The following is a 26109-nucleotide window of genomic DNA, read 5'->3' on the forward strand; positions in this document are numbered from 1 at the left end:
TTACTTAATATTCTTATAACCTTTTGGCATAAAAGATAAATGTTTTTATGGCTATTATTCTGCAGGGGTGAGATTAAGTTTTGTGGTACAGAGTTACTAATTTGCATAAATGTATATAAAATTGTCAAAATATTTGGAGCGTTGGAAATACTCGCGCTCGACTACCTCGCCATAGTAGCCTAAGCTACGGCGACGCACTTTCTGCAATGACGTGGAGCGCGAGATGCACTCAACGTTACGCTACATGAATTTTTTTATTTGCTTACATTAGTAACAGTTAATTTTGTTATGGTATGAACTTTAATCCTAGGAAAGGCAATTAATCCTAGGAAAGACATTTGTAACGAAATCCAAGACTGTATACCAAATTCAAGGTTATTAAGGCCTTATTTGAAATTATCAAATTTAATACTTTTTTTTCATTTTTTTTCCATCCATTTTCTTCATAATGTAAGTCATAATATAATTTTCTAAATGTTACATTTTCTCTCCCTAGACACATTATAAAATTGTCATATTTTGAAATAAGTTAATTTTGTTTGCCCCATTAGCAGATTATTTTGCTTGTTTTAAGGCTTTTTATTGTCTAAAAAATGTTTTTTTGATTTAAGAATTTATACATTTGGACTAGAAACAAGACAAAAAAAGTAAGAAAAGCAGTTTAGAAAACAGAATAGAATAGAATAGAATAGAATAGAATAGAATAGAAAAGCAATTGCTAGGGATACTGGGTGAAAGTAATTAACAAAAAATAAAAAAAATACATTTTATTCTGAAATTATTTTAAATGCATTAATAACCATGGCTTTTAAAAATCCTCTAATAAAACATCTTGCCTTGACAAATGTTTTGGGGTTAGAATTTAAGCAGTATTGGTCACTTTATTTTGATTCTGTTTAAGTAACATTGCATCTACATGCCAACTAATTATCATTAGATTATAAGAAGACTGTTAGGTTGAGTTTAGAGTCAGTTTAAGTTGAAATGTACTTGCAAACATTCTTAGTGAGTTAAATGTCTGTTGAAGGTGCAGTATCAACAGATATTAAGCAGACAACCTACTAATACTCAAAAGGTCCAATCAAAATAGCGTTACCAAAGTATTCTTTTTTCTAAACAAAGAGACTGAAATAAATTTTGAGAGAACTGTGACTCAAATTTTAACGCCATCTCATGCAAATTCGTAACGTTTTGTTCGTATTTTGTTCGTATTATCATACAATTCGTATGAATGTGTATGATAATATTCACATATTTTATTTGATTTCCTTCTCCCCAATGTTGGTTAGGTTAAGGGGTGGGGTTTGGTACCACATAAATGGTACAATTTTTAAAAGGATGTATGAGTGAACTTGTATTCGAGTTAGCCACCAAATGGACAAAACGTAAAAAAGTGGCCTTTCCTTGTGAGATAAAGCTGCATATCTGGGTAATTAACATGATTTGACACACTTTTTTTCTCAAAAAAAAGACATTGGCTGTTCATTTAGTGATCCTACAAATGGTTTGTGGGTAACTTTACACGTCAAATTCACATGTCAGCTTCTTAAGAGGATATAACGTGTTTGACCACAGTGGTGCCCTTCAAAAGAAAATGATCAAAAGCAGAAGTTTAAAGCGGTCCAATTCACTTCAAGTGACAACTTCTAATAGTCTCACCCAACGGCAGATTAGTATATCTTTTTTTACAGCAACTTTGCAATCCTGGGACACACGGGATGGACAGAGAACTTATAGAAGAGATGAATATCTATGCTAATGTAGATAATTTGAGCATTCCTGATGCCAGCATAGAGCACACTAAGAGACACCAAACCCCTCAAGACTCAGGTGCTGAGACTAACTTCATTTTAACACACATATTTGCCTCAATACAAGTAATTAATTTACCTTCATCTACAGGAAGTGATTATGTGAGGATCAAAAACTACAGAGTAGCTACAGTATGTTTGGTGCTGATGTGTGTTCTTCTGGTGACTGCAGTCTCACTGCTGTGTGCCCACATGAATACAAAGAGCACAAGCTGGACAGAAGAAATAGACGAGCAACTAGCCAACATCACCAACCTCACCAAAAAGAGAGACTGGCTACTGTCAGAGAGCATTCGTTGGACAAAGGAGAGAGAAGGATTAGACTTAAATAACGCTGAGAGATTAAACAAATGGACCAGTTGACTAAGCAGAATAAGCTGTCAAACATGGGTAATAATAAAACCAAAAGATTTAACAGAATGTTATGAATTATCAGGTTAAACACACACACTAAAAAAGGATTGTGGCTGGTTGTTCAAACTACTTATTTAAAATGAGCCGAATCAATACAATTGTATGTTTGGGGGACAACTTAATTGTTTTATGTTCAATCTACTTTTACTTGCAAAAACAGTTAAGTAGGGGTGTCAAAATAAATTGTTTCTTCGGTGCACTGCGATGCAGAGGCGGACAATTCGGCATCGGTTCAGTAATAATCATAACCGGTTATTATGTACTGACGTCATTTACCTCATATGTGCTGTGTCGCGAGGGAGGTGAGCGTGGGTATTCACAACACTCCTGGCGCCAACTGTGCACAATTTCACTGCGTGTGTGTGTGATTTCTGTAAGTCTTTCACTGACGATTACAGCAGAAGCCCCTATTTCTCTGCGATTGAGGGAATGAAAGTACTCCATTTCTCTCTCTCATTCACTGTGGCCTATTTCACCTGTTGGCGTGACTTCTCCTCCCCTCTCTTTTCCTCTTGGTTGTATGCATTTCCTGACCAGATTTCATGCGGCGCAGGAATAAATTTCCGAATAAAGCGCGGGAGCGGTTGGTAACTCTGGTGTAATTTTAATAGGAGTGTGCGGTCTCACAATATCGCTCCCGAGCGAGCAAGCAAGCGCGCGTGGCTTGTGTATGCGTGCCTGCTTGTTTGGAGGTGTCTATGTTTGTGTATGTGTGTGAATGAGAGACAGTGTGATGCTGTGTGTCCGTGTGTGTTTATGCAGACAGCTTGTTATCGCAATCCCCCAAAATACTACACTGTGTATGGAAAGCTTCGTCAATGCACCGTGATGCACCGAGATATCGGATTGAACCGAATCGATGGCATGATAATCATAACCGAACCGAACCGTGGGACCAGTATAGGTTCACACCTCTACAATTAAGTTAACTTAATCAATTTGTGTTGGGACAACATGAAGGAATTAAGTGGAACCCAGGTTTTTTTTTTTTTTTTTTTTTTTTTTTTTTTTTTTTTACAGTGTAGTAAATTGTTTGAAAATCCAGTTTGGACCCAAATTTTCTTTCAAAAATCTGTTATACTTGGAAGAAAGAAAGTCTTACAAATTTGCAACAACACGAGAGTGATCAGAATATTTATCTTCGGCTGAGTTAACATTTACATCACCCTTACAAAAATAATAGCAAACATTGACATTCACTTACCATATTATCTCCCCAGAACAAATAAATGAATATCACATAACTACTGGCGTTTACCACAAGTAAAATCAACAGCTCAAAAAAAAAATCATCCTACGACTCAATGAACTGAACAGTGAGCTTCAATGCCAACTCAGCAAACAGAAAATTAGGATTTTATCAGTTTGATTCCCTAATAAAAGTTCACTTGAACAGAAAAGATGTGTGATGAGCTTTCATTTGTGTAAACGTTCCTATCAAACCCAAGCAATTCATGCCTGAATTCATCTTCATTCGAATGCATAGTGAGGGTTTATAACCTTTTCCGACCCATGACATTCAGTTTTAAACTTTTAATGTTGTTCAAAGTTTCTCACGTCAACAATATCACTGCATGAATCTGACTTTTCTCATAGTCAGTCGCATAAAGAGAATATTCTGAAGCTTGAAGGAAACTATCTATTGCTAGAAATGCACATAAATAAATGTAGAAAGACAGTCCAAATCATTCCCGTCTCATATTTGAAAGGTTACCAGTTTCTGCATGTCATAATTCATCCTTTATCCTCATCTGCTGTCATTAAGGATGCGAATGAGGATGAATGTTTGGATTGAAGTACTAAAATGCAGCGTAATAAATGACGAGAGCGAGCTGATTAGAATAACGGGAAAAGAAAACAGGTCATAATTTATTGAAATATCTACATTATCATGCACAGAAATATCCCTCTAGATCTACACTCTAATGTAAATGCTTTAGGAGTCAAGCCTTAACCACATTATGGACCTCAATTTGCAAAAACAGTGTGTGTTTTTTAATAAGAATCATATAATTAATTAAAATGTACAGAATAAGGATTTTTTTTGTGGCCTGGACCAACATAGGCTCATTGTGAAAACATACCCCAGTATACATTTCTGGAGAGCGCGAATTTTGTAGCCAGAGGTATGTATGGCTGCATTTCATCTTTAAAATGAACAGTACGGGGCGGAATGATGCCGCCGATGGCTTCCGTTTCTTTTTGCAGTATACTATCTGACCGCTTACCTCCATGTGGATGGCTTTTCTGCTGTCACCAGTTTGCCCAGTGGCTTGCCACATCCCTCAGTGGAGTAGAGTACGTCGCTGAGTTGACCACAACGGTGAGGTTCAAGTCCAGTGAAAATTGGTTCCAGAAAGCTGGTAGGACAAAAACAAAACGCAAAAAATAAAATAAACCGAGTAAATAGTAGGGTGAGAACATGGTAAGATCTGAAAACGTGACAAAAATCATGCTTTTTTTTTCTGGATCGCTTTTAAAAAACACTATCGGTTGGGTTAAGGGAAGACGGTTGGCGGGTCTATAGTTGTGTTTGAAAACACTGTCGGTTGGGTTTAAGAAAGGTGGGCGGGTCAGTCATTGCTGATGAAAACACTGTCGGTTGGGTTTAGGCAAGGCGATGAGCGGGTCAATCGTGTATATGAAAACACTGTCGGTTGGGTTTACAAAAGGCAGTGGGTGGGTCAGTAGGTGTAAAACCTTCTTTTATGTTCATCAGAAAAATGAGACTCAAATATTTGTGAGTAAATGGTAGAGTAAATTTTGTGTGTGTGTGTGTGTGCAAAATATCCCTTTCATTTAGACTGTTGTCACATTGGCAAAAAAAATTAAATAGAAAATAAAATAATACTGTACATAATTCATGACTATAGCTCTTTAAGAATGTGATGGTGAAGGTGAAACGGAGTAAAGATTCTCCTATTGGGATCTGATATGATGTATATATTCAGGAGTGACAAAATAATAAGATTTTTAAGACATTTCTGAATGAGCAGTTATTTAAATGTTTCTTTGGTGATGGTCGTACTGTGGAAAACAGAATAAAGATTCTGCTATGTGCAGGTTTGCAAAAACTCACAACTTAGTAAAGTGAATAATACTTTAAATGTGTATTTAACAGCAGTTATGAGAGAGCAGATGTGTAATGAAAACATAGAAGCTAGACAGGTGCAAATTTACATTACACACAGAAGGATGAAAAGGGAGATCAATAATAAAGTGCTTGATGGTGATGCTCAGATTGTTGTGAGGAAAATGATGACATTTTAGCACTATTTTAAGTAAATAATGCAACAGTTATGAGAGAGAGCAGATGTGTTGCCAAAAATAACAAAGAATGAGAGGTGTTCTTTTTTGTATTGCAATATTACACGTAAAAAAAATTAAATGGTACTTTTGATATCAGTAAAATAAATAGCACTTCACAGTGGTGGTCAAATTGAACAGCTGTTGTTCAGAAAGCAGCACAACTGAACCAAAAATGTTTCTTCTTTTATGACATTAATTTTAATAATTAAACAAAAGCTAAAACTATTAGTCAGAAACACTTGACCAAACACACAATAACTAAAAATGAAACAAAAATTACAATAAATGAAAAACTAACAATAAACGAAAGTAAAAGTAATTAAAAAAGTAACTTAGAAAAATTAATAAATAGTAATAATAATATTCAGAATTTGTAAGCAATCATTCTATGGCAGAAAATCAGACATGTGTCTATTAGAGAAATAAGACATCAGTCAAGTGTAAAATATGCGTTCGAATTAGGCCCGTCACAATAATCAATATATCGACTTATCGGGCAATACTTGTCAGTGACCTTGCTGTGAGGCGACAGTGCTAACCACTGAGCTACCATGCAGTCTACCTAAATTGTTTTTATAAAGGAAAAAAAAAAACAGTTTCAATTAAAAAGTTCTTAGATCACTGAAATGTAATATTGTAAACTAAAAATGGTTCTATTGTGGCATCACAGAGAAACCCCAGTTTTGAACTATAGAGCTCTGGCTATAAAACAGTTAGCATTTGAGTATTTTGTCTAGTAAACAGCACATTTAATGCACCGTTAACACAGTTGTGAGCAGAAGAGCAGTTGTTTGCCAACAACAAGCAAGAGACAAACAAGTTTAAATGAAGATTGGGAGGCTCAGTGATGGGATCTCCCTCACGGAAAGGGTGAGAAACACAAGCTCGCCTTAGGGGGAGAACCACCATCCTTAAATTCTGACACCGACAGATTTGCTAAATGATTCATCGTCAGGGCTCGGAGGAATTTCGCTCAGCTTTTGCATTTTTAAAATCTTCAATCTGCAGCGAACTGAAGGAAAAAAAAGGCCACACTAAACAATGGATTGATCCCTTCCGCTCGAGCGGCCCTCTTAACATTTCAGTGATTGATCAGAGGCTAAACTTTCCATCATTCATACCGCAGCCTGCGTGATAATGCAAACTAAACACACATACATGATTAATAATTAAGATGGAGCATTGACGGGGCATTAAAATGCCTCCCCCGGGGAATCATTCATCAGCTCTTCTCGCTGATCACAGTGACATTTCTCCTCTTGGTTCAGCTCAGACTAGTCGACTGGACAAAATGGCTCAGCTGGAATCATACATTCCACAGGAAAGTGATTTAGTGCAAAGAACTTGTGCGTGCATTAATAACTGGAGAGTTCAGACTTACCATAGATCTTTGAAAAAGGCTAAATGGAGTTATGTTTACAGTGTAGAAAGAGAACACGCATTGATATTGCTTTTGTTGCGGCATCATTAATACAGTTATATTGGATTGTTTTCAACAGGCAGTTTAAATGAATGCCGTTTTCAAAGCATTAGAGGCACAGATCGCATGTTTGGTCTCAAAAAATAAACATTCTAAAAGAGGGTTTTCACAGGATGTCATAGATAGAAGTTTCTAGAAGCACGGTTTAACAATATAAAGAACATTTATACCTATAAAGGGCCTTTTTTGAAGTTTAAAGGCTCTTTATGGAACCACCAGTTCCAGTAAAGAACCTTTATTTGTTGCGTTTATGCAAGGAAAAATACATAAAATTATCAAAAAAAAAAAAAACCTATAGACTAGATATGATTGAATTGCCTCATGTTTCAGTTATGAAGTGGTTTGACAACAAGCAGGAAATGTTCAAGGGCCAATGACGTCACTACATTGAAATGGTCTATAGGTTAATTTTTTTGAGTTGCTTCTAAAAACTGCTATCAATGATATCCTTTTCACACTGCAAATATGATATTGCCCACATTTATAAGAGCAGTGTGAACAGCCATGCAAAAAAAATCAGATCTGAGGAAAAAAAAAATCAGAATTGAGCACTAAGCCTCGCAGTGTGAACGCAGCCTCTGTGATGCCACAACAGAACAATTTTTAGTTTTCAATATAATATTTCAGTGATCTAAAAACTTTTTTTTTAATGGAAACTCTTTTTTTCCTTTATAAAAACAATTTAGGTGGACTGCATGGTAGCTCAGTGGTTAGCACTGTCATCTTAGAGCAATGGGCATGTAAATAGACGTTGCAGACCTGTCAGTAAAATTTAGAGACGCTTTTAGACAGACTACGATACCTATATCCACATACACCTTATTCTGAAATATTTCTAGCATATATACATTTGTGTTATAAAGAAATTAAAGTACCATCTTTGAGTGCTAAAAGACTTTCTGGTGCATTTCATTTAATGATAGAGCCAATAAGGCTTTCTGTAGCATTTTCAATTGAGCTAAAGTTGGTTTGCACATTCGGACATCCTCCTTAAAAATATTAAATAATTTCAGAAAAGAATTCTTTACAAATTCTAAATAGGGAAATAATATTAGCAGCCAAATGACTATCAAAGTACAACATTGTTCAGTCAATTAAATAGTGCTAATGTTGTTTTGAAGTCATATACTTGCATGCTATTTTCATTCATTCATTCATTTTCTTTTCGGCTTAGTCCCTTTATCAATCTGGGGTCGCCACAGCGGAATGAACCGCCAACTTATCCAGCATATTTTTTACGCAGCGGATGCCCTTCCAGTTGCAACCCATCTGGGAAATACATTTCAGACCAAATATTCAAGTATAATATAGGCACCGTGTCACAAGTTGTCAGAGTTTAAAAATGAACAAATGTGCGAATATAAAACCAACTTGACCTCAATACATTTTTATCAGTCAGGCGTGGATGTTGTAAATACTTGATCGTTTTGAAACAGTCCGTGCAGTTCTTTTGTGATTACGTGACTGTGCTACAATAAACATTTGCAGAAATTAATAAAAATATGCGAAATACCTGGAATCCCACGCCGATAATCAGACTGAAGCGCGTGATACGAGGCTGTTAATAAACAATGAGGCGTGTCAAAGTCGCTGTCGGAAATTGGACGTGGCTGTGTGTAGATAGGAAATGAGTGTTTAGAACCATGCCAGATATACTTTAGTCTCGATATGTATCAAAATATAGTAAATATATTTATAAACACTACCATTTAGTTCTCAAAAAACGTTAATGAGCTCATTCCAAGCGTGCTCAGTGTTTGTTACGATGAGCTCATCAAAGCAGCTGAGGGACGTTTTCCCAGTTCAGATTTCAGGGCTTTTAATTGGTCCGTTTGCGTTGGGAAATCTTTATTGGCTACTGAAATGCAGGTCAAAGGTTTTAGATCAATTCAAATTATGGGCGTACTCAATAATGAGATATGACTTTAAAGCAGCAGAATATTTGGTATAACAGAAATATAAGTAGGCCCATATTTGGCATAAATTGTATTCAATTAAAAGTGAAAGCACAGATTTTACAACAGACTGTTCGAAAAGCTACAAAAATAAATTATTAAATAAATAAATAAATAAATACTCAATTACAGTAATGCAAGTCGTAATTACTTACTTTCCACACGTCAATATTACTTAAATTCCCAATAGATCTCACTGAATAGACAATGGAAATTAACCTCGTTTGATTCTTTAAACTTGAGAAAAACATACCTTTATCTAAAAACTCAAGAAACTTTTTAACATCATAGGTTATTCCTTTTTGTGAAAGTGATGGTTCGTTTTTGCAGTTATTCGCCTCATTTTCTATTTAATTATTAAGTTTAAATACTGAATTTAGGTGACATTTTAAACACTATTTTTGGCTGGATTAGCTTGTCGGATGGTCATCATAACCACACTTTTTGATGTGCCAAAAACATTTCCAAAGATTTAGAATAAAGAAAATAAATATGACAAATATTTATATTTAAAATACAAATGTATAACATCATAAAATATCATTAGAAAAAAGTTAACTATAATTTATGGGGCAAATAACAAACTGGTCAGTACATTCAACTTTCCTCGGTCAGAATTTGGCTTTTAAATAATACTTTTGTAAATAATAATAATAATAATAATAATAATAATAATAATAATAATAATAATAAATCTTCACAATTTTTCTAGCCTCTCTTTTAAAAAGAAAGTACATTTAAAAATTCATCGCTAACAACAATAGCCAAAAGTGATTTTAATATGGGCCGCTTTTGGTGCTTCACACCTTTTTATTGGTCATGTTTTCTTTCAAGAATAAGGTCTGAAATTTAGAATGAAAGTTACTTGTCAAATTTTTTCTCTATTTTGAAACAATACAGTAGTGAAAGATGACTTTGCTTATGTCAGATGTTTTCTTGCACAGCTGGATGTTGGACTGTTGAAAAATAATTCTTTGCATTGGCAAATACTAGTTAAGTCACACCAAGTTATACAAGTTAGCAATTTATGATGGCATACCAGTCAAAATAGGACAAATGAGCTCTTTAATGGGACAAAATCTGGACCTGAAAGTTTTCCCACCCGAACCCGCCTGGCTACGTACCTGTTATTCTCTATACTGTGTAAATGTATTGTTTGGATGGAGTGCAAACAGCATAACTGAATTGAATTTTTGCTTCATGTCTAAATCTTAATGTTTTGATAACAATGAAATATGAGCATGCAGTTTATTAGGTATGAGTGAACGTTGTAATGTTTAAATAAAACCCTTTTCTTTCAGAATCACCCTTTGGCATTCGAAAGAATAACAAAAAAATATTTAAATAAAGATAAAACTGACATGTTATAAATTTAATAACAGGTCAAAAAGGGCATTTCTTTTGCATTAATTAGCAAAAAGTTAGCTTAAGATTACTTCATTAAATTAAAATTCATGATAGGGTAGTCCATCATAGAAGCCTTGCGGCATATGATTAAAATATCATTAACGCTTCAATATGATCATCCATTAGCCAAATCACGGGTACAGCTTTAATCCAAGATGCAAAATGCAAGTCGATGGGGTTTTAATAGGAACAGAGGAACACTCTTCAGATGACAAAACCAGAAAAATGAACAAAAGAAACTCTGGAATTAAATACAAATGTAGAATACAAGCAAGCACAGGTTATGAAAAAAAAAAAAAAAAAGTTAACCAATAAGTAACTTGCTGAAGTAGCTAGTTGGAAAATAGAAAGTAATCTAGGCCAGTGGTTCCCAACAGGGGGGGTCCTGGCCTGCAAGGGGGCTTAGCGAGCACAATAGGGGTTGCGTCATATTTTTAAAAGTTTTTAGCATTGGACAATTAGGAGAACGATCATGTTGTCTTAGTTCATTTTATCCCTGGCTGACCAAAAAAAATAGACAAATTTGTAATTCGTCCTCCACAAAAACCGCAAAGTCTCATCGATTCACCTTCAGCAGCTAATACTAATAACCCAAGCATACTGGACAAAGGTGAGGAAGCTCTAAACAATTTAGATCGCAGCGCTAGCAATACTGAAAACTCTAAATGCAGGAAATACCAAGATAGTTACCTGATCTATGGTTTTATTCTATTTTCTCGAAGCAAAAAGTCCCTGACCCAGCCACAGTGTATTATCTGCATCAAAGTTCTAGCTATTGAATGCGTGAGGCGTCCAAATTAATGACATTTGCAGACGACTTATCCCCAATACCGCAACAAGTACAGTGCATTTTCTAAGCGCAAGGAAAAGTAATTGGCACACACCCGAAATGTCACAGCTTCTGACAAGAAACTTTAAAAAATTTGTCAACTATGCCTAGTTCAGACTGCGTGATTTTAGCCCCGATTTTGGCTCGCCGACAGGTTTTGAGATATCGCCGACAAATGCCTGAAATCACAGGCAAATCGCTGCTCGTGCACGTGAGTGACAATCACACAGTATGAACGACGCAAAGACGCGATCTGAGAGAATCGCCGATGAGTCGCCGATGCCTGTGAGATATTTGGCGTGCTAAATATCTGGAGCTGTCGGCAATTCAAATCATGCCATGTGAATTGAGTTTTGACTGAAAATAACATCAGCCATCGCCTACAGCCAATGAGAGAGCAGCTTTCACTTGTGTGTGCGTGTGTGTATACCTGCTGCAGGCCAGCGGGAGGCTGGGGGAGAAGTTAAAAGCGCTCTTTTTCGGTTTATTTGGACCCACGAAATGGAGGAAAAACTAGTGGAGGTTTGACAGGACTCAGGAGCAACTGTGTCTGTTTGACGTTTCATACAGAAAGAAATTAGTTTATTATCAACTTAAGTTGAGGAGAAATGGCTAATTACCTTTAAACCCAGGTGAGCAAACATGTACATGTTCTACCCCATTAAAGGCTTCTTTCTCATTATGTAGTTAATAACAAAAGATAAACTACATGTTTTTGGCTGTGAGATGTAGTTTGGACGAAGTTGTCGGCGATTCTCCCTATAGTAAAGTCATGCAATGTGAATGTACATGTTGCCGAACCATCTTGCAGTGTAAACAAAGCAGCGAAGAAACGCTAGCCCAGATAGTCAAGCAGTGTGAAAACATCTGTGACACGACTACTTTTAAAATTATGCAGTCTGAACTCGGCATAATTGGCAACTAACATATGGCCAATTTAAAGGCCAAAGGCTTACGTTTTTTATTTACAGATGGCCTACTGATGTTTTGCTTTTATATTTTACATTTTGCACATACTATTTCTGCATAAACATATCTAGATATAGTCATAAACATACCGTTTGTTTGAAAACAATTTTTTTTTGTCATTCTTACTGCAAACTATTATGAGCAATATTATCAATAAATGTTGAGGAGGGTCTTACAATATTTTCCGGCAGAAAAGGGGGTCTCAGCCAAAAACAAAAGGTTGGGAACCACTGATCTAGGCCAAACTAAATCACATAGCAACATATAAAATAACTACAGCAATAAAAATATAACATCTTTTTTTATACATAACTTTTGAATGATATTTTTAAAAGTCAAAGTGTAATTTGGACTTTATATATTCTTATGCAAAAGTTTGGCCAATCCTGATCATTTCATAATTGCAAGCCATAGGCTGCTGGCCTTTTAAATCAACAATTTCGTTTGGATAAATTTTATACCCTGGGGAAAAAGCAACATTTCAGTTCTGCACATTTATAACATTTATTTAATCAACAGATGCAATGCAATTTAAGTCATAACAAAAACAGGCAGGTGCAAAAATTTGAGCACTCCAAGAGAATGACAGCAATCTTTTGTAGAGCCACCTTTTGCTGAAATAGCAGCCTGTAGATGCTTTTTATAGTCTAGGATAAGTCCCTTAATTCTTGCTGAAGTCATTTTGGACTATTCTTCCTTGTCTCCAGTTCAGTCAGGTTTGATAGGTGCCAAGCTCTGGGGACTGGGATGGCCATTCCAGATCATTGTATTGTGTCTGAGCATGAATTACTTGGTAGATCTGGAACTGTGCATTGAGTCATAGTCCTGCTGAAGCCTCCAACCCTGCCATACGATCAACCTCTTGACTGATTTCTGAACATTATTCTTCTTAATCTGCTGATACTGGGTGGAATCCATGCGACCATTAATTCTGAAAAGGTTTCCAGTACCTGTGCTTGCCACACATTCACATAGCATGATAGACCCTCTACCATATTTTATAGTAAGAAGCAGGTTCTTCTCTTGTGCCTATGGTTGTGGCATCACTGTATATTTTTCCAAAATGATTCAGGCTAGTCCGGATGAGCCTTTGAGCCACCTCAAACAACTCTTCTTGTTGGCAGAATGCAGAAAAGGCTTTTTCTACAACACCTTCCATAGAGCTGTTCTTTTAGAAGAGTGCGCTGGACTGTGGAACGATGTACAATGACATTATATCAGCAGCAAGATGTTCCTGGAGCTCTTTGAAAGTGGTCTGTGACCATCCTAACCATTCTTCGCCTTTGCCTTTCTTATATTTTTCTTGGTCTAGCACATCTTTCCTTCACAAGAACTGTTCCTGTGGCCTTCCATTTTCTTACTATATTTCTGACTGTGGAGATAGAGACTTTAAACCTTTGTAATAGCTTTTTGCATCCTTCTCCTAAGTCATGTTCATGAATTATCCTAGTTTTTAGGTCATTAGGAAGAACTTTTGAGGTTACCAAGTTGACTACCTTCAAGTTCACAATAAGGAGAAGCACAACTAGCAATCAGCTATCTTAAATATCCTTTTTCATGATTGGTTGCACCTGTGTAGGGATTGATAAGGTTCACTAAAGCTGCAGTCACATTAGAGTTTGAGCATGCAATATTCTGTTGTGCGGCGCTGCGAAAAGGGGCGGGATAAAATTATTAGACATTTAAAAAAGCGAGCGATTGCTCTATGTTTTAAATTTCTGTTCAGAGAGGACATGTTTTGATCCTTGATTGGTCTCACGCAGTCAAGTGATGCGATTTCGCAGGTCATAGTTCACCAAGCTTGAACTTTGCACCGCAGCAACCTGCGAAATTTGACACATGACCCAGCGTTTCCGGTCTGACGCATTCGTGTGCGTATGAATGGAAGCCTATGGGAGGAAAAGCTCAGTGTGACCGCAGCTTTAGTCACTCAAATCAATTGTGTTGTAGTCAATTAGCATTAAGTGTGACTGCAGGTTTTGAAATCCACACGAAAGAGTGTGTCCAAACTTTTCATATTTTCACATTTCATATTCGCCTATTTTTCAGTTTCAATTTAATTTCACACATCTCAATACTGACACTAGGGGTGTCAAAATGAATCATTTCTTCGGTGCACCATGATGCAGACGCGGACAATTCGGTATCGGTTCAGTAATAATCATAACCGGTTATTACTGACGTCATTTACCTCATATGCGGTCTGTCGCAACGGAGGCGATCGCGAGTATTTCAACGCTCCAACTACTTAAAACTCATAAACTGTGCACAATTTCAATGTATGTGTTTGCTGGATCAGTCTTTCACTGACATATACAACTAAAGCCCCTATTTCACTGAGATCGAGAGAATGAAAGTACTCCATTTCTCTCTCTCTCTCTCTCTCTCTCTCTCTCTCTCACACACACACACACACACACACACACACACAGTGGCCCATTTGACCTGCTGCCGTGGCTTTTCTTCTCCTCTCGGCTGTTTTACAGCGTTACTTTTGGATAAAGAAACGAGCGAGTGTCTGCAGAGTTTTCTCCACCGTGTCTATCATACATCAGCTGTGAGATCGCCGCTGCCACCGGCCGCTTATCAGTGTCACTCATCTGTGAAGAGCGCAGCACGCAAGAGCCAATCGCAACCGTTTTTGTTGAGGGTGTGACCAATCAAAGAGGTGTAAGAGAACTAAACAAGGATCAGAAATTGAGCTGGATATTTATATTTGTTTATATGTTTTGGTTAATGCTCGATTTGTTTAGTTACAGTTTATATACATGACTGCTTGTATTAAATGACAAAATTGTATTACAAATAGTATATAAATATAAATATATTCATACATTTTAATACAAAAACCGCTGCTGTGAAGAAAATGTAAAACTGTGTATGAAAAGCAACGTCAATGCACCATGATGCACCGAAATATTGAATTGAACCGAATCGAAGGCATGATAATCGTAACCGAACCGAACCGTGAGACTAGTGTAGGTTCACAGCTCTAACTGACAACCTACATATTTCTGTCTGAAAAACTTGACATTATGTAGCTTTCTCTAGAAACCGAATGGCATTTCACTGTGATCTTCTCATAAAGAAAGAGCACATAATTATGCAGCCACAGAGGGGTGGCCAAATCTTTGCACGAAACTGTATACAAGTACTACTATTTATTTTTCAGTTGTTATTTTTACTTATTTCATCTGAATCATGTTTATTATATGAGATGCATAAACCTGCATCTCACATAATAAAGTAGCATCATAATAAAGGAATCACATTGTTTTCTCACAGATCCATTTATTCGCTTCATGACATCGATGATCAATCCACCCGTGTGCATCAGTTAGTACACAGTTCTCTTTTCTGTTTCCATTAGGTTCTCGAGACCTCCAATACCTGAAACTAGATCAACAACAGTTTTAATAGAGTGATCTATGTGATGATACTACTGCAGTGAGGATCATATATTAAATAATGAGTTAAATACAGTGGTTTCTCACCCAGAGGTCTGTTTGCTGCCATCAACCCATTTCCATGTGCCCTCTTCCTCAATATCAGTCAGACCAATCCAAACCAAAACATCACCACAAATCATGTTAACCATCTCCTATTGGAATGAGTCAGACATGTGCATATTGAAATAAAAATGAGAACAATTAGATTATTGATGTTTTTCTTCCTCTGAAATAATGGGATGGTCATGTCATGCTAGCAGAACAGTGTTTCAGGAAATAAACTTTGACATAAAATGTCAATGTAAAAGGTTACACCACAAAAAAAAAAAAAAAAATAGTAGGAAGTGTAGAGGTCCTTGCTTTGAATGGCGTCATCCTATTTGGGACCAATGGACACCAGTCTCTTGCCTCTTCGAAAATATCACTAGTCATTCTCAGCATAACACTAACATCTCAGAATAAATCACTACATCGCTGCTTTTCACTGATAAAGCTGAATAATTAAATGGGCACTCTGAAGTCAGATATAAATATGACTGGATATCTCTGAAAAATCTTCAGTCTCTTCCACAATTTACTGACTGTATGAGTTTCTTAGCGATAACTTTGTTGCCAATGATTTTTCAGAGATTTTCAATCAGGTTAGGATCAAGACTCCGGGATGCCCATTCCATTATTCACAATGGTAGTGCTGAATAATTATCATTATTCACAATGTTTTGAAACATGGCGTACAAATAAGAAGAGTAAAATAGGTTTTTACACATATTAACAATATATAAAAAGTTAGTGAAAGGAACACTGATAAAGCAGAATTATGAAATGGGCACCCTGTAGTCTGATCTAAATCTGACTGAAAATCTCTGAAAAAAATCATCAGTCTATTCCACAGTATACCGACTGTATGAGTTTCTTAGCCATAACTTTGTTGGCAATGACTTTTTAGAGATTTTCAATCAGGTTTAGTTCAGGACTCATTTCATTATTCTGCTTTACCAGTGTTTAAGGATAAGACAGGAGGCTAATTTTCCTGCATGAGCTTCTGATAAACATTTGGCATCGACTCTGAAAACATCCCCAAAACCATGAAACTTCACCCCACCTTTCACTTACTTTTATAAATTGTTAAATATGTGTAAAACTGTTATTTTACTCTTTGCTCTCAACACTATTTTACTCTCAACACTCCATGTTTCTGAAAACATTGTGCAATTCTAAGTGTGATTCATGCAGATGAGTGAGCTTGACAATCATCCTGTAGGTGACACACTCTCCTCTCTGTATGCACCAGATACTTTCTTATGGTCATATTGTTTATGGAAAACATCTTGTAATTTCTTAGTGTGCTTCACACAGGTGAGTGGGCTTGACAAACCACCTAGCTGAGCCACACTCTTTTTTTTCCCAAATGCACCAGACACCTTCATAATAGCACCCGTTACCTCCTGAGAACATTGTGCAATTCTGAGTGAGCTTGACTAACTACCTGTAGGTGGCACACTCCTTTCCTCTCCAGATGTTCAGGCACCTTAAAAGCACCTGATACTTCTTGAAAATATTGTGCAATTCTGTAGTGAGTATGCTCCATACAGGTGAGTGGGCTTGACAAGTCACCTACAGTACATACTCTCTCCTATTCATATGCTCACAGGAACAAAAATAAATAATATATATACACACATATATATATATATATATATATATATATATATATATATATATATATATATATATATATATATATATATATATATATATATATATACATATACACACATATGTGTGTGTGTTTACATATATATATATATATATATATATATATATATATATATATATATATATATATATATATATATATATATATATATATACCATATAATTAATATATATATTTTTATATATATATTTATATTTATATAAATATATGGTATATATATGGTATATATATGGTATATATATATATATATATATATATATATATATATATATATATATATATATATATATATACCATATATATACCATATATATACCATATATATACCATATATATATATATATATATATATATATATATATATATATATATATATATATATATATATATATATATACCGCAACTCTGGTCATTTCAAGTGCTTCTTTTATCCTCACTTGTAAACAGCTTGAGATAAAAGTGTCTGCTAAATGAGTACATGCATGCACTCATGTTAGGATCAAATCAAATATAACTAAGCAGTGAGCCCAACATTTAGGAAATTGTTAGTTGTTCTGTAATTTTGATCCCCATTTTATTGTTTTAAATCTTATTGATTCCTGAACAAATTTAAATAAGACATAATAATCCATAACAAACTTTAACATCCCCTCTCAGATAGATCCCTTTTTCTAAATATATGATCACTCACTTGCTCCTTTCCGTTGTTTATAATCACCAGATCTGCTCCTCTGGCTATACAGTCTTTTCTGCTCTCCTCCCAGCTCTTTGTCAACGAGGAAAGGAAGTAAAGACTGGACTGAAAGTAAACCCATCCATCTGTAGACACAGATTTTCACTATGAGCACTGAAATTATATCTCAACATTGGCAGCAATAAAAAACAAAGAAATTTAGCACTCTCCATTCTGTTTGCAGAATACCATATAGAAATAGTATGTCCTAATTTAAAAGTCAGAAATAATGCAGGTTGGCAAGCTGAGTGTAAGATTAATTCAGCCCTCCTGGATAGAAGCAATATAGAACCAAAAGAAGCCAGACAAGGTCAACCTAAATGAAAAGATTCTAGATGGGGGGACTCAAATGCAGAGTGAGTTAAGAGATTTTATTGACAGACAAGGAGAAACAGGAGTAACAAACATACAACAGTTGATGATGGTGAGTAGTGCTGGAGAGCCCTGGATACTAGCAGATATGTGGCGGATAGAGGCCAAAGATGGTAAAAGGCTGGGAAACTGTGGAAGAAGAAACCGGGCCAGGCAGAAGGCAGTGGAGGCTTGTCCAGAGAGGATGGCCAATTCAGAACCAGTCCAGCAGTCAGACAGAGGAAACCAGCAGCCAGGGACTGGCAGGACAGGACAGGACCAGGGAACATAAGAGACAAGACACAAGACAAACATAATACCTAATGCAGACTACAGGATTTTACGCTTGATTTAAGTTCAGATTGCAAGTTAACAAGCTCACCGACAGATTGTGGTAAAATCAGCAGGTGATCCGTGCTCAGCAGTCTTTGTATGAAATACTGAACGATGAATCAAAGAGTCTTGCTCGCGCTTTGCCAACACCTTGCAGATGAAAATCCAATATATAGCAAGCTAAATGTTCTAGAATTTTCAGCCAACTTGATCCAACAACGTGCCAATGAGAGAACAAGTCATGGGTTGACTGGTTAGTGTGTTCACATGCTCAACAGAATTGGCCAGAATGGTCATCAATGCACTCACTTCACTCAGCATTTAAATGGGCTGTGGTCCAATTCAATTGTACACATGCACTCACGAACTTCTCTTGATACCAGTTCAACAAGTGATCGAGGGAAGCTTCCATGAACATACAGTACCCTTGATCCCCTGATTTTGACTGATGGAGCGAATTGGCTTCATATGTCCACTCCAGCACCTATGTCCTAGAATGCAATGTGATAGTGATGTCCCAACAGTGCCCAAGGATTTAGGGCATTCCATTTAAACTCATTGGGATGTTCCATCAGTAGTGGACACATGCGTAATGTAATCAATAACGTACATCTGAGGGAATGAGATGGAAGGAAGGTCACAAGTGAAGGCCAACTTGGACTGGAACGACACGAGAGCATATGAAAACCAGATATATCAGCTGAAGTGTGCAGATATATGAGCGATCAATCTGCTGACAGATCAGCTGATTGAAGATGCTTTCAAACACTCTCTTGAATGCTTTCAGAGTGATTTTAATAGCTTCGTGTTAGTGACGTTGTAACTAAACAAGAAATTACTAGTGTTCTGCTCTTTCTGAAGGGTCCAGCCTAAACATTATATTCGCTGGGGCTTGGAGGCTGGGCAAAGTTGTTGAGTGACTTGAGTTGTTGTCATATTGTACAGAGTGTGACCCCCTATTACGAATCATTTCTGTTGCATAGTGTGACACAAAATCATGTCGTAGTCAGAATGGTACAGCAATCTGCCGTTGTTTGAAGTCATGTAGTGAGAATTAGACTTTAGACAAACAAAGACAGACTAGGGAGAGAAAACTAAAAGCAAACAGTAAACTAATTAAATTAACCTAAAAATTCTTAAATATTCTAAAATGGTAGAAGATAATGTGTAAATTAACACCAAATCAAAAGGCAAGAATTACTTCAAAATTGTACTGAAAATAAAAGTACAGAAGGAAAAGCCAAAAGGTACTTCTATAAAGAAACAACTAAATGAAAACAACTTAGAAAAGGAATGTGATAGCAAACTAAGAACTCTTGCTAAAAATATTATTGACATCCAGATACAAAATGACTTGCGTAGCAAAGTCATGAGGGAAGAGAGCAAAATATAAAAGGGGGAAAGCACACAAGGACCAGGTGAAGACAGTTATGCAACGTAGTTGGAAACAAGGTGGAAGGAAGGAAACACATATCAAAAAAAAGACTCATGGATAGACACAAGACAAACAATTAAATTCATGAAATATTGACAACACAGAAAAAACACAGCACAGACATGCCAGAACATGACACCAACAGAGGAATAAATGGGCGTTTATGAGAATGTCGGAAAATGAAGCCAAACCAGGACTGTAAAATTGGACACAATTACAAAGAAACAATGGTGCCGTGTGTACTGTATATTCTTTGGCACTGATATATTTAAGGCACTGATATATTCACTGCAAAGCTTTTTATCAGACTTCATTCTTTGCTTAGGGTTTATATTCAATAGATAGTTGATTAATTGTTCTAATAATTGTTATATTATGGATTATCAAAACAACTACAGTATAAATAAATGTTCAGAAAATGGGATCTTGACATCAAAATACAAATGCCTTGTGGGATTGTAATGCTGCGTTCACACCAGATGCGGATGAAGAGTGATTCACATGTTAAGTCAATGCAAAGACAGAAATAAACATCCTGCGGAGCTATTTGCAAAAATTGAGCATTTTGCACGTTTGACGCAGATCGCTCGAGCTGGAAAATCTGAACTTCATCTGACTTTTGTGTCGCGTTAACAAATCAGGAGCTTGCTTTAGTAGGGGCGTAATTATGACGTAGTGCCTGTTGTTGGTGTCCTGAGGGAAAGTATTCTTGTAGACACCGAACAACAGTTAATCAAACTGGGCTGGGCTCAGTCTGAAGCACTGCTGAAAGCTTCCATCATCCAGGAACAGTTTCTGGAGGAGTTGATGAACTCACAGAGCTGGGTGCACCTCTGAAAGGATCTAGTGGACTTAGACACGGTGCCGAACGAATATACGCTGTTTTTCAGAATTCCTTAAGCACATAAACACAGCTATTATCTTAATAAAATCCATGTTAGCCATTTAGCAAGAAAGCTAAAGTTATGACACAAATCATAAGGCAGGTTGGATTTTATGTCACAAGATTAATATAAACACAGCTCACTCTTGTAATTCAGCTCACTCTTGTAATTTGCTTAAACCGTTCCTAAATTTATTAACAATTATTTTAGATTCAAGTGGTATTTGCAGGGAAATGAATGCAAGCCAAGAACAGCTGTTTGTAAGGCATACGCCCTACTGAAAAAACCATCTTAAACCAGCCTAGGCTGGTTGGCTGGTTTTAGCTGGTCGACCAGGCTGGTTTTAGAGGGGTTTTGGCCATTTCGAGGCTGGTTTCCAGCCATTTCCAGCCTGGTTTTAGCTGGTCAGGCTGGGAAATGACAAGCTAAAACCAACTTGACCAGCCTGGCCAGGCTGGGAGCCCAGCCAAAACCAACTATGTCCAGCTTAAACCAGGCTGGTCAAGCTGGTTTTAGCTGGTCATTTTCCAGCCTGACCAGCTAAGACCAGGCTGGAAATAGCTGGAAACCTGCCTGGAAATGGCCAAAACCCTTCTAAAACGAGCCTGGTCGACCAGCTAAAACCAGCCAACCAGCCTAGGCTGGTTCAAGCTGGATTTTTCAGCAGGGCGGTGTCATCCGCTCTTTAAAAAACTAAGCTCAAAATCAATTCAAAAGAGAATAGATATGCATTTTTTGAGAATCGATGCAGAATCAAATTTTTAGATGATTTTTAGTACAGCTCTAATAATGAAATCTGTTAATATTTCGGCTTTTTAGATTTGAAGCTAATCACAAATGCATCTATTTTCAATAAAACAAGTGTAAATGCCCTATGTGTATTTAATACAAAAATTTTTATGATTAGTGTGAGATGCAAGAATTTAAATAAATATTCTCATTTAGACTCAATATGACATTAATGCAGTTTTTTTTTATATACAGCCTTAGTATCCCAGTACTTAATACGGAGGTGCAAGTATTTGCCAGTTTTACCACTAAGTATAAAAAGCATCACTTTTTGCAAAAGAAGGTAATATAATATAGAATATGGTGCATATAGAATGATGTGGAAATGGAATACATCTCTATTTGTTCTGAGTGCAGATACATTAGCTGCTTCCTTAAATGTCAGTTTCATTTCAAGCCTATTCAATACCCTGTGGTCAGTTTCTTTTTCCTCTGTGGTGATTTCTATTTATTGTCAATGTGTGCTCCTGAGCATGTTTTTCATATTGGTGGTCATGGATTCCTAATCTCTGTTTTTAACAATTTGCATCTAATAATTTATAATACACTGTGAAAAAAACAGTTCATAGTTACCCATGTTTGACAGCTCAGTTTTCTCCTTAGTTAGCTGATCTCTTTGTTCAATCAGGTCAGAGATATTTGAGGATAATTCTTCTCTCTCCTTTGTCAATCGAATGTTTTCAGAAAAAAGCCGGTCCCTCTCTTTAGTGAGGTCGGTGTTGTTGGCTATTAGCTCTTCTGTTTCTTTTTTCAATTGAATGCTCTTGGACCCTATCTCATCCCGCTCTTTAATGACATTGCTGTTGTTGTGTAGTAGTTCTTCTCTCTCTTTTGTCAAGCTAAATCTCTCAGATAGTAGCTGGTCCCTCTCCCTAGTTACTTTGGTGTTGTTGTCTAGTAGTTCTTCTCTCTCTTTTGACAATCGAATGCTCTCTGATAGTAGCCAATCCCTCTCTTTAATGACATTGGAGTTGTTGGCTAGTACTTCTTCTCTCTCTCTTGTCAATCGAGTACTCTCGGACAGTAGCAAATCCCTTTCTTTAGTGACCTTGGTGTTGTTGGCTAGTAATTCTTCTCTCTCTTTTGACGATTGAATACTCTCGGACAGTAGCCAATCCCTCTCTCTAGTGACCTTGGTGCTGTTGGCTAGTAGTTCTTCTCTTTCTCTTGTCAAACGAATACTCTCGGACAGTAGCCGATCCCTCTCTTTAGTGACCTTGGTTTTGTTGGCGAGTAGTTCTTCTCTCTCTTTAGACAATCGAATGCTCTCTGACAGAATTTCGTCCCTCTCTTTAGTAAGGTCGGTGATATTGGCTAGTAGCTTTTCTTTCTCTTTTGTCACTCGAACGCTCTCAGACAGTAGTCGATCACTCTTCTTAGAAAGGTTAGTAATGTTGGCTAGTAGTTCTTCTCTCTCTTTTGCCAATCGAGTACTCTCTGACAGTACCTGATCTCTTTCTATAGTAAGGTTAGTGATGTTAGCTAGTATCTCTTCCCTCTGTTCAGTCAACTGATTGCTCTCAGACAGTATCCGATCCCTTTCTTTAGTAAGATTTGTGATGTTGGCTAGTATCTCTTCTCTCCTGTTTGTCAATCGAATGCTTTCTGACAGTAGCCGGTCCCTTTCTTTAGTGACCTCTGTGATGTTTGCTAGTAGCTCTTCCCGTTCTTTTGTCAATCGAATGCTCTCAAACAGTAGCTGATCCCTTTCTTTAGTGACCTTGGTAACGTTGGCTAGTAGTTCTTCTCTCTCTTTTGTAATTCGAATGCTCTTGGACTCTAGCTGGTCCCTCTCAATAGTAAGGTTGGCTAGCAGCTCTTGCCTCTCTTTGGTCTCGTTTGTGCTGTTTGTATTGATGTGGGAGTACAGCACTAAGACTGCAGTCAGTAGAAAAACACACATCAGCACCAAACACACTGTAGCTACTCTGTAGTTTCTGATCCACACATAATCACTTCCTGTAGATGAAGATATGGAAATTAATAAGCCACGTATGAATGTTTAAATGAGAAATTGAGTCTTTGGTACGTGAAAGTTAAAGGGATAGGTGTCTTTCAGTACCTGAATGTTGAAGGGTTTGCTGTTTCTTGGTGTTCTCGGTTTCTCTGCTGACATCCAGAATGTTTATAAGATCTGAATTAGAATAGATATTCATCTCTACATCTTCTCGGTCCATTTCATGCTTTTCAAGAGAGTTTGCATTGCCAAAACAAGACATATTCAACCTGCTGGTGTTCAGTGTGTGTTTATTTGAGGTTGATACTTTAAGTGGACTGTATCACTCAAAACTTCTCCTTTTGATCAAAGTGATGAAAACCATGTGATATCCTGTTAAAAGCACTTGTTCTTCCTTAATTTACTTTATGGATGAATCATATCCCCCTTACCCCCCACCTCCCCTAACATCCAATTGAAATAATACATAAACATGGACTGACACAAGCAGTTTGAGCTCATAAAAGCTTCCAACATGGCTCGTTTAAACAATTCTGCAATGAAAAATAGACGGAAATTCCACACAACTCATTATTAAGTGTTGGGCCAATTACTTTTTCACATAAAGCCACAAAGGTTCAGTCAGCTTTATTTCCCTTAATAACTGAAATCACAAAAAATGCATTAATAATACAAAACTGAGAGGGGGGCAAATACTTTTTGACAGCACTATAAAATTACTGCACAAAAGAAATGGCACATCTATGATTTATTTGTGCCACATTCCACCCACTCCTCTTGTAACTTCTGTTTTTAAATTGTCATGAAATGCCTGATTCAGCACTTTTTCATACCTCTGATATAAAAGGGGTTCTGAAACAGTTGTTGTCAGCTGTAATAAGATGGGGGGGTTGAGTGTTTAATAGAGGGAAGCAATTGCAAAAAAAGGGAAGCTCCATTAAAAGCATAAAGAGCTTATTTGCACAATGGAAATACACTCTCTGCTGAGATGGAGAGCAATGCCTAGAGCAGCAGCCACAGTGGTTCTGAGTTACACATGCAGCCAATTTGTGAAGACTGTACATTCAACACTGTAAATGTTATTTTTATAAAAGAGTTAGATCTGCAAATATCTGGAGTCCGATAGTCTCAAATTTTAAAGCTCTCTGGCAGGAAATCTTCAATACAAATTTTCAAATGTAGGTCTTAGTCGGCCATACCAAACCAACCGGTTAAATAGACTTCATCTTTTGACTCTGTTGCTTAAATTAATTTTGCATCAAAAAAGGCAGTTTGATATTGGTAAAGGTGTCTGCAACCTTTGCGAAGAATCAAATCACTGGCATATTACCAGTCAAAACGTGTGCATGACTGCATAAATGAACCTTTAAAAAAAATAAAATGGGCAAATTATCATACACAAAGTGTACTAAAGCTGGGTTAGTACCTTAATCGTATGCGTTTGTATCTAAAAAGTCTATATTACTTAATGTTCTCCTTGGCAAGAGAATCACAGTTTTGTACAGTGTTAAAACTTCTATTTATATATAAATTGACATAATTTTTTACTATTTTGCCCAGTGTTATCTAAAGGTTATTACTGTAAGAAAAATGTGTGCATTCGGTACATACAGTTGAAGTCAGAATTATTAGACCCCCTTTGATTTTTTCCTCTTTTAAATATTTCCCAAATGATGTTTAACACAGCAAGGACATTTTCACAGTAAGTCTGATAATATGTTTTCTTCTGGAGAAAGTCTTGTTTGTTTTATTTCGGCTAGAATAAAAGCAGTTTGTAATTAAAAAAAAAACAAAAACATTTTAGGGTTAAAATTATTAGCCCCTTTAAGCTATATTTTTTTCTACAGAACAAACCATGGTTATTCAATAACATGCCTAATTACCCTAACCTGCCTAGTTAAACTAATTAACCTAGTTAAGCCTTTAAATGTCACTTTAAGCTGTATAGAAGTGTCTTGAAAAATATCTAGTCAAATATTATTTACTGTCAACATGGCAAAGATAAAATAGATCAGTTATTAGAAATGAGTTATTGAAACTATTACGTTTAGAAATGTGTCGAAAAAAAAATGTCTCCGTTAAACAGAAATTGGGGAAAAAATAAACAAGGGCTAATAATTCTGACTTCAACTCTACTTTTAGTACAACTTTTGCTTGAAAAGACCCGATCTGATCCTGTTTATATGAAATAAGACTGATTCTGAGCAGGTTTGAGCTACCGGACCCGTTGCTATGACAACAACTATTGGATGAGTCTTAAAGAACGAAACGATCCTGAACTGTGTCG

The 26109-nt window shown here is 36.5% G+C and overlaps 1 protein-coding gene across 3 annotated transcripts in view; it reads right to left on the reverse strand.

Annotated features, from left to right (window-relative positions):
- The window catches only part of si:dkey-187i8.2, a 53945-nt gene extending 29780 nt beyond the window's left edge, over nucleotides 1-24165 (reverse strand). The window contains exons 1-8 of one of the 3 annotated variants that reach the window (XR_012387810.1): nucleotides 23928-24165; nucleotides 22439-23824; nucleotides 18032-18159; nucleotides 15669-15775; nucleotides 15458-15570; nucleotides 8721-8872; nucleotides 8528-8624; nucleotides 431-4585 (exon numbers count right to left, since the gene is read on the reverse strand). Coding sequence is in view for 1 of the 3 variants with exons in the window: in XM_073918142.1 (XP_073774243.1) it covers nucleotides 4479-4585; nucleotides 15458-15570; nucleotides 15669-15775; nucleotides 18032-18159; nucleotides 22439-23824; nucleotides 23928-24084 (1998 nt within the window). In the remaining 2 variants the exon portion in view is untranslated. Of the gene's footprint in view, nucleotides 1-430; nucleotides 4586-8527; nucleotides 8625-8720; nucleotides 8873-10516; nucleotides 11307-12115; nucleotides 15571-15668; nucleotides 15776-18031; nucleotides 18160-22438; nucleotides 23825-23927 lie in introns of those variants that run through there. The other 2 variants (XM_073918142.1, XR_012387811.1) reach the window with 2 other exon arrangements.
- Nucleotides 24166-26109: the final 1944 nt, after the last annotated feature.

Source organism: Danio rerio, chromosome 12 (genome assembly GCF_049306965.1).
Source record: "Danio rerio strain Tuebingen ecotype United States chromosome 12, GRCz12tu, whole genome shotgun sequence".
NCBI lineage: Eukaryota > Metazoa > Chordata > Actinopteri > Cypriniformes > Danionidae > Danio > Danio rerio.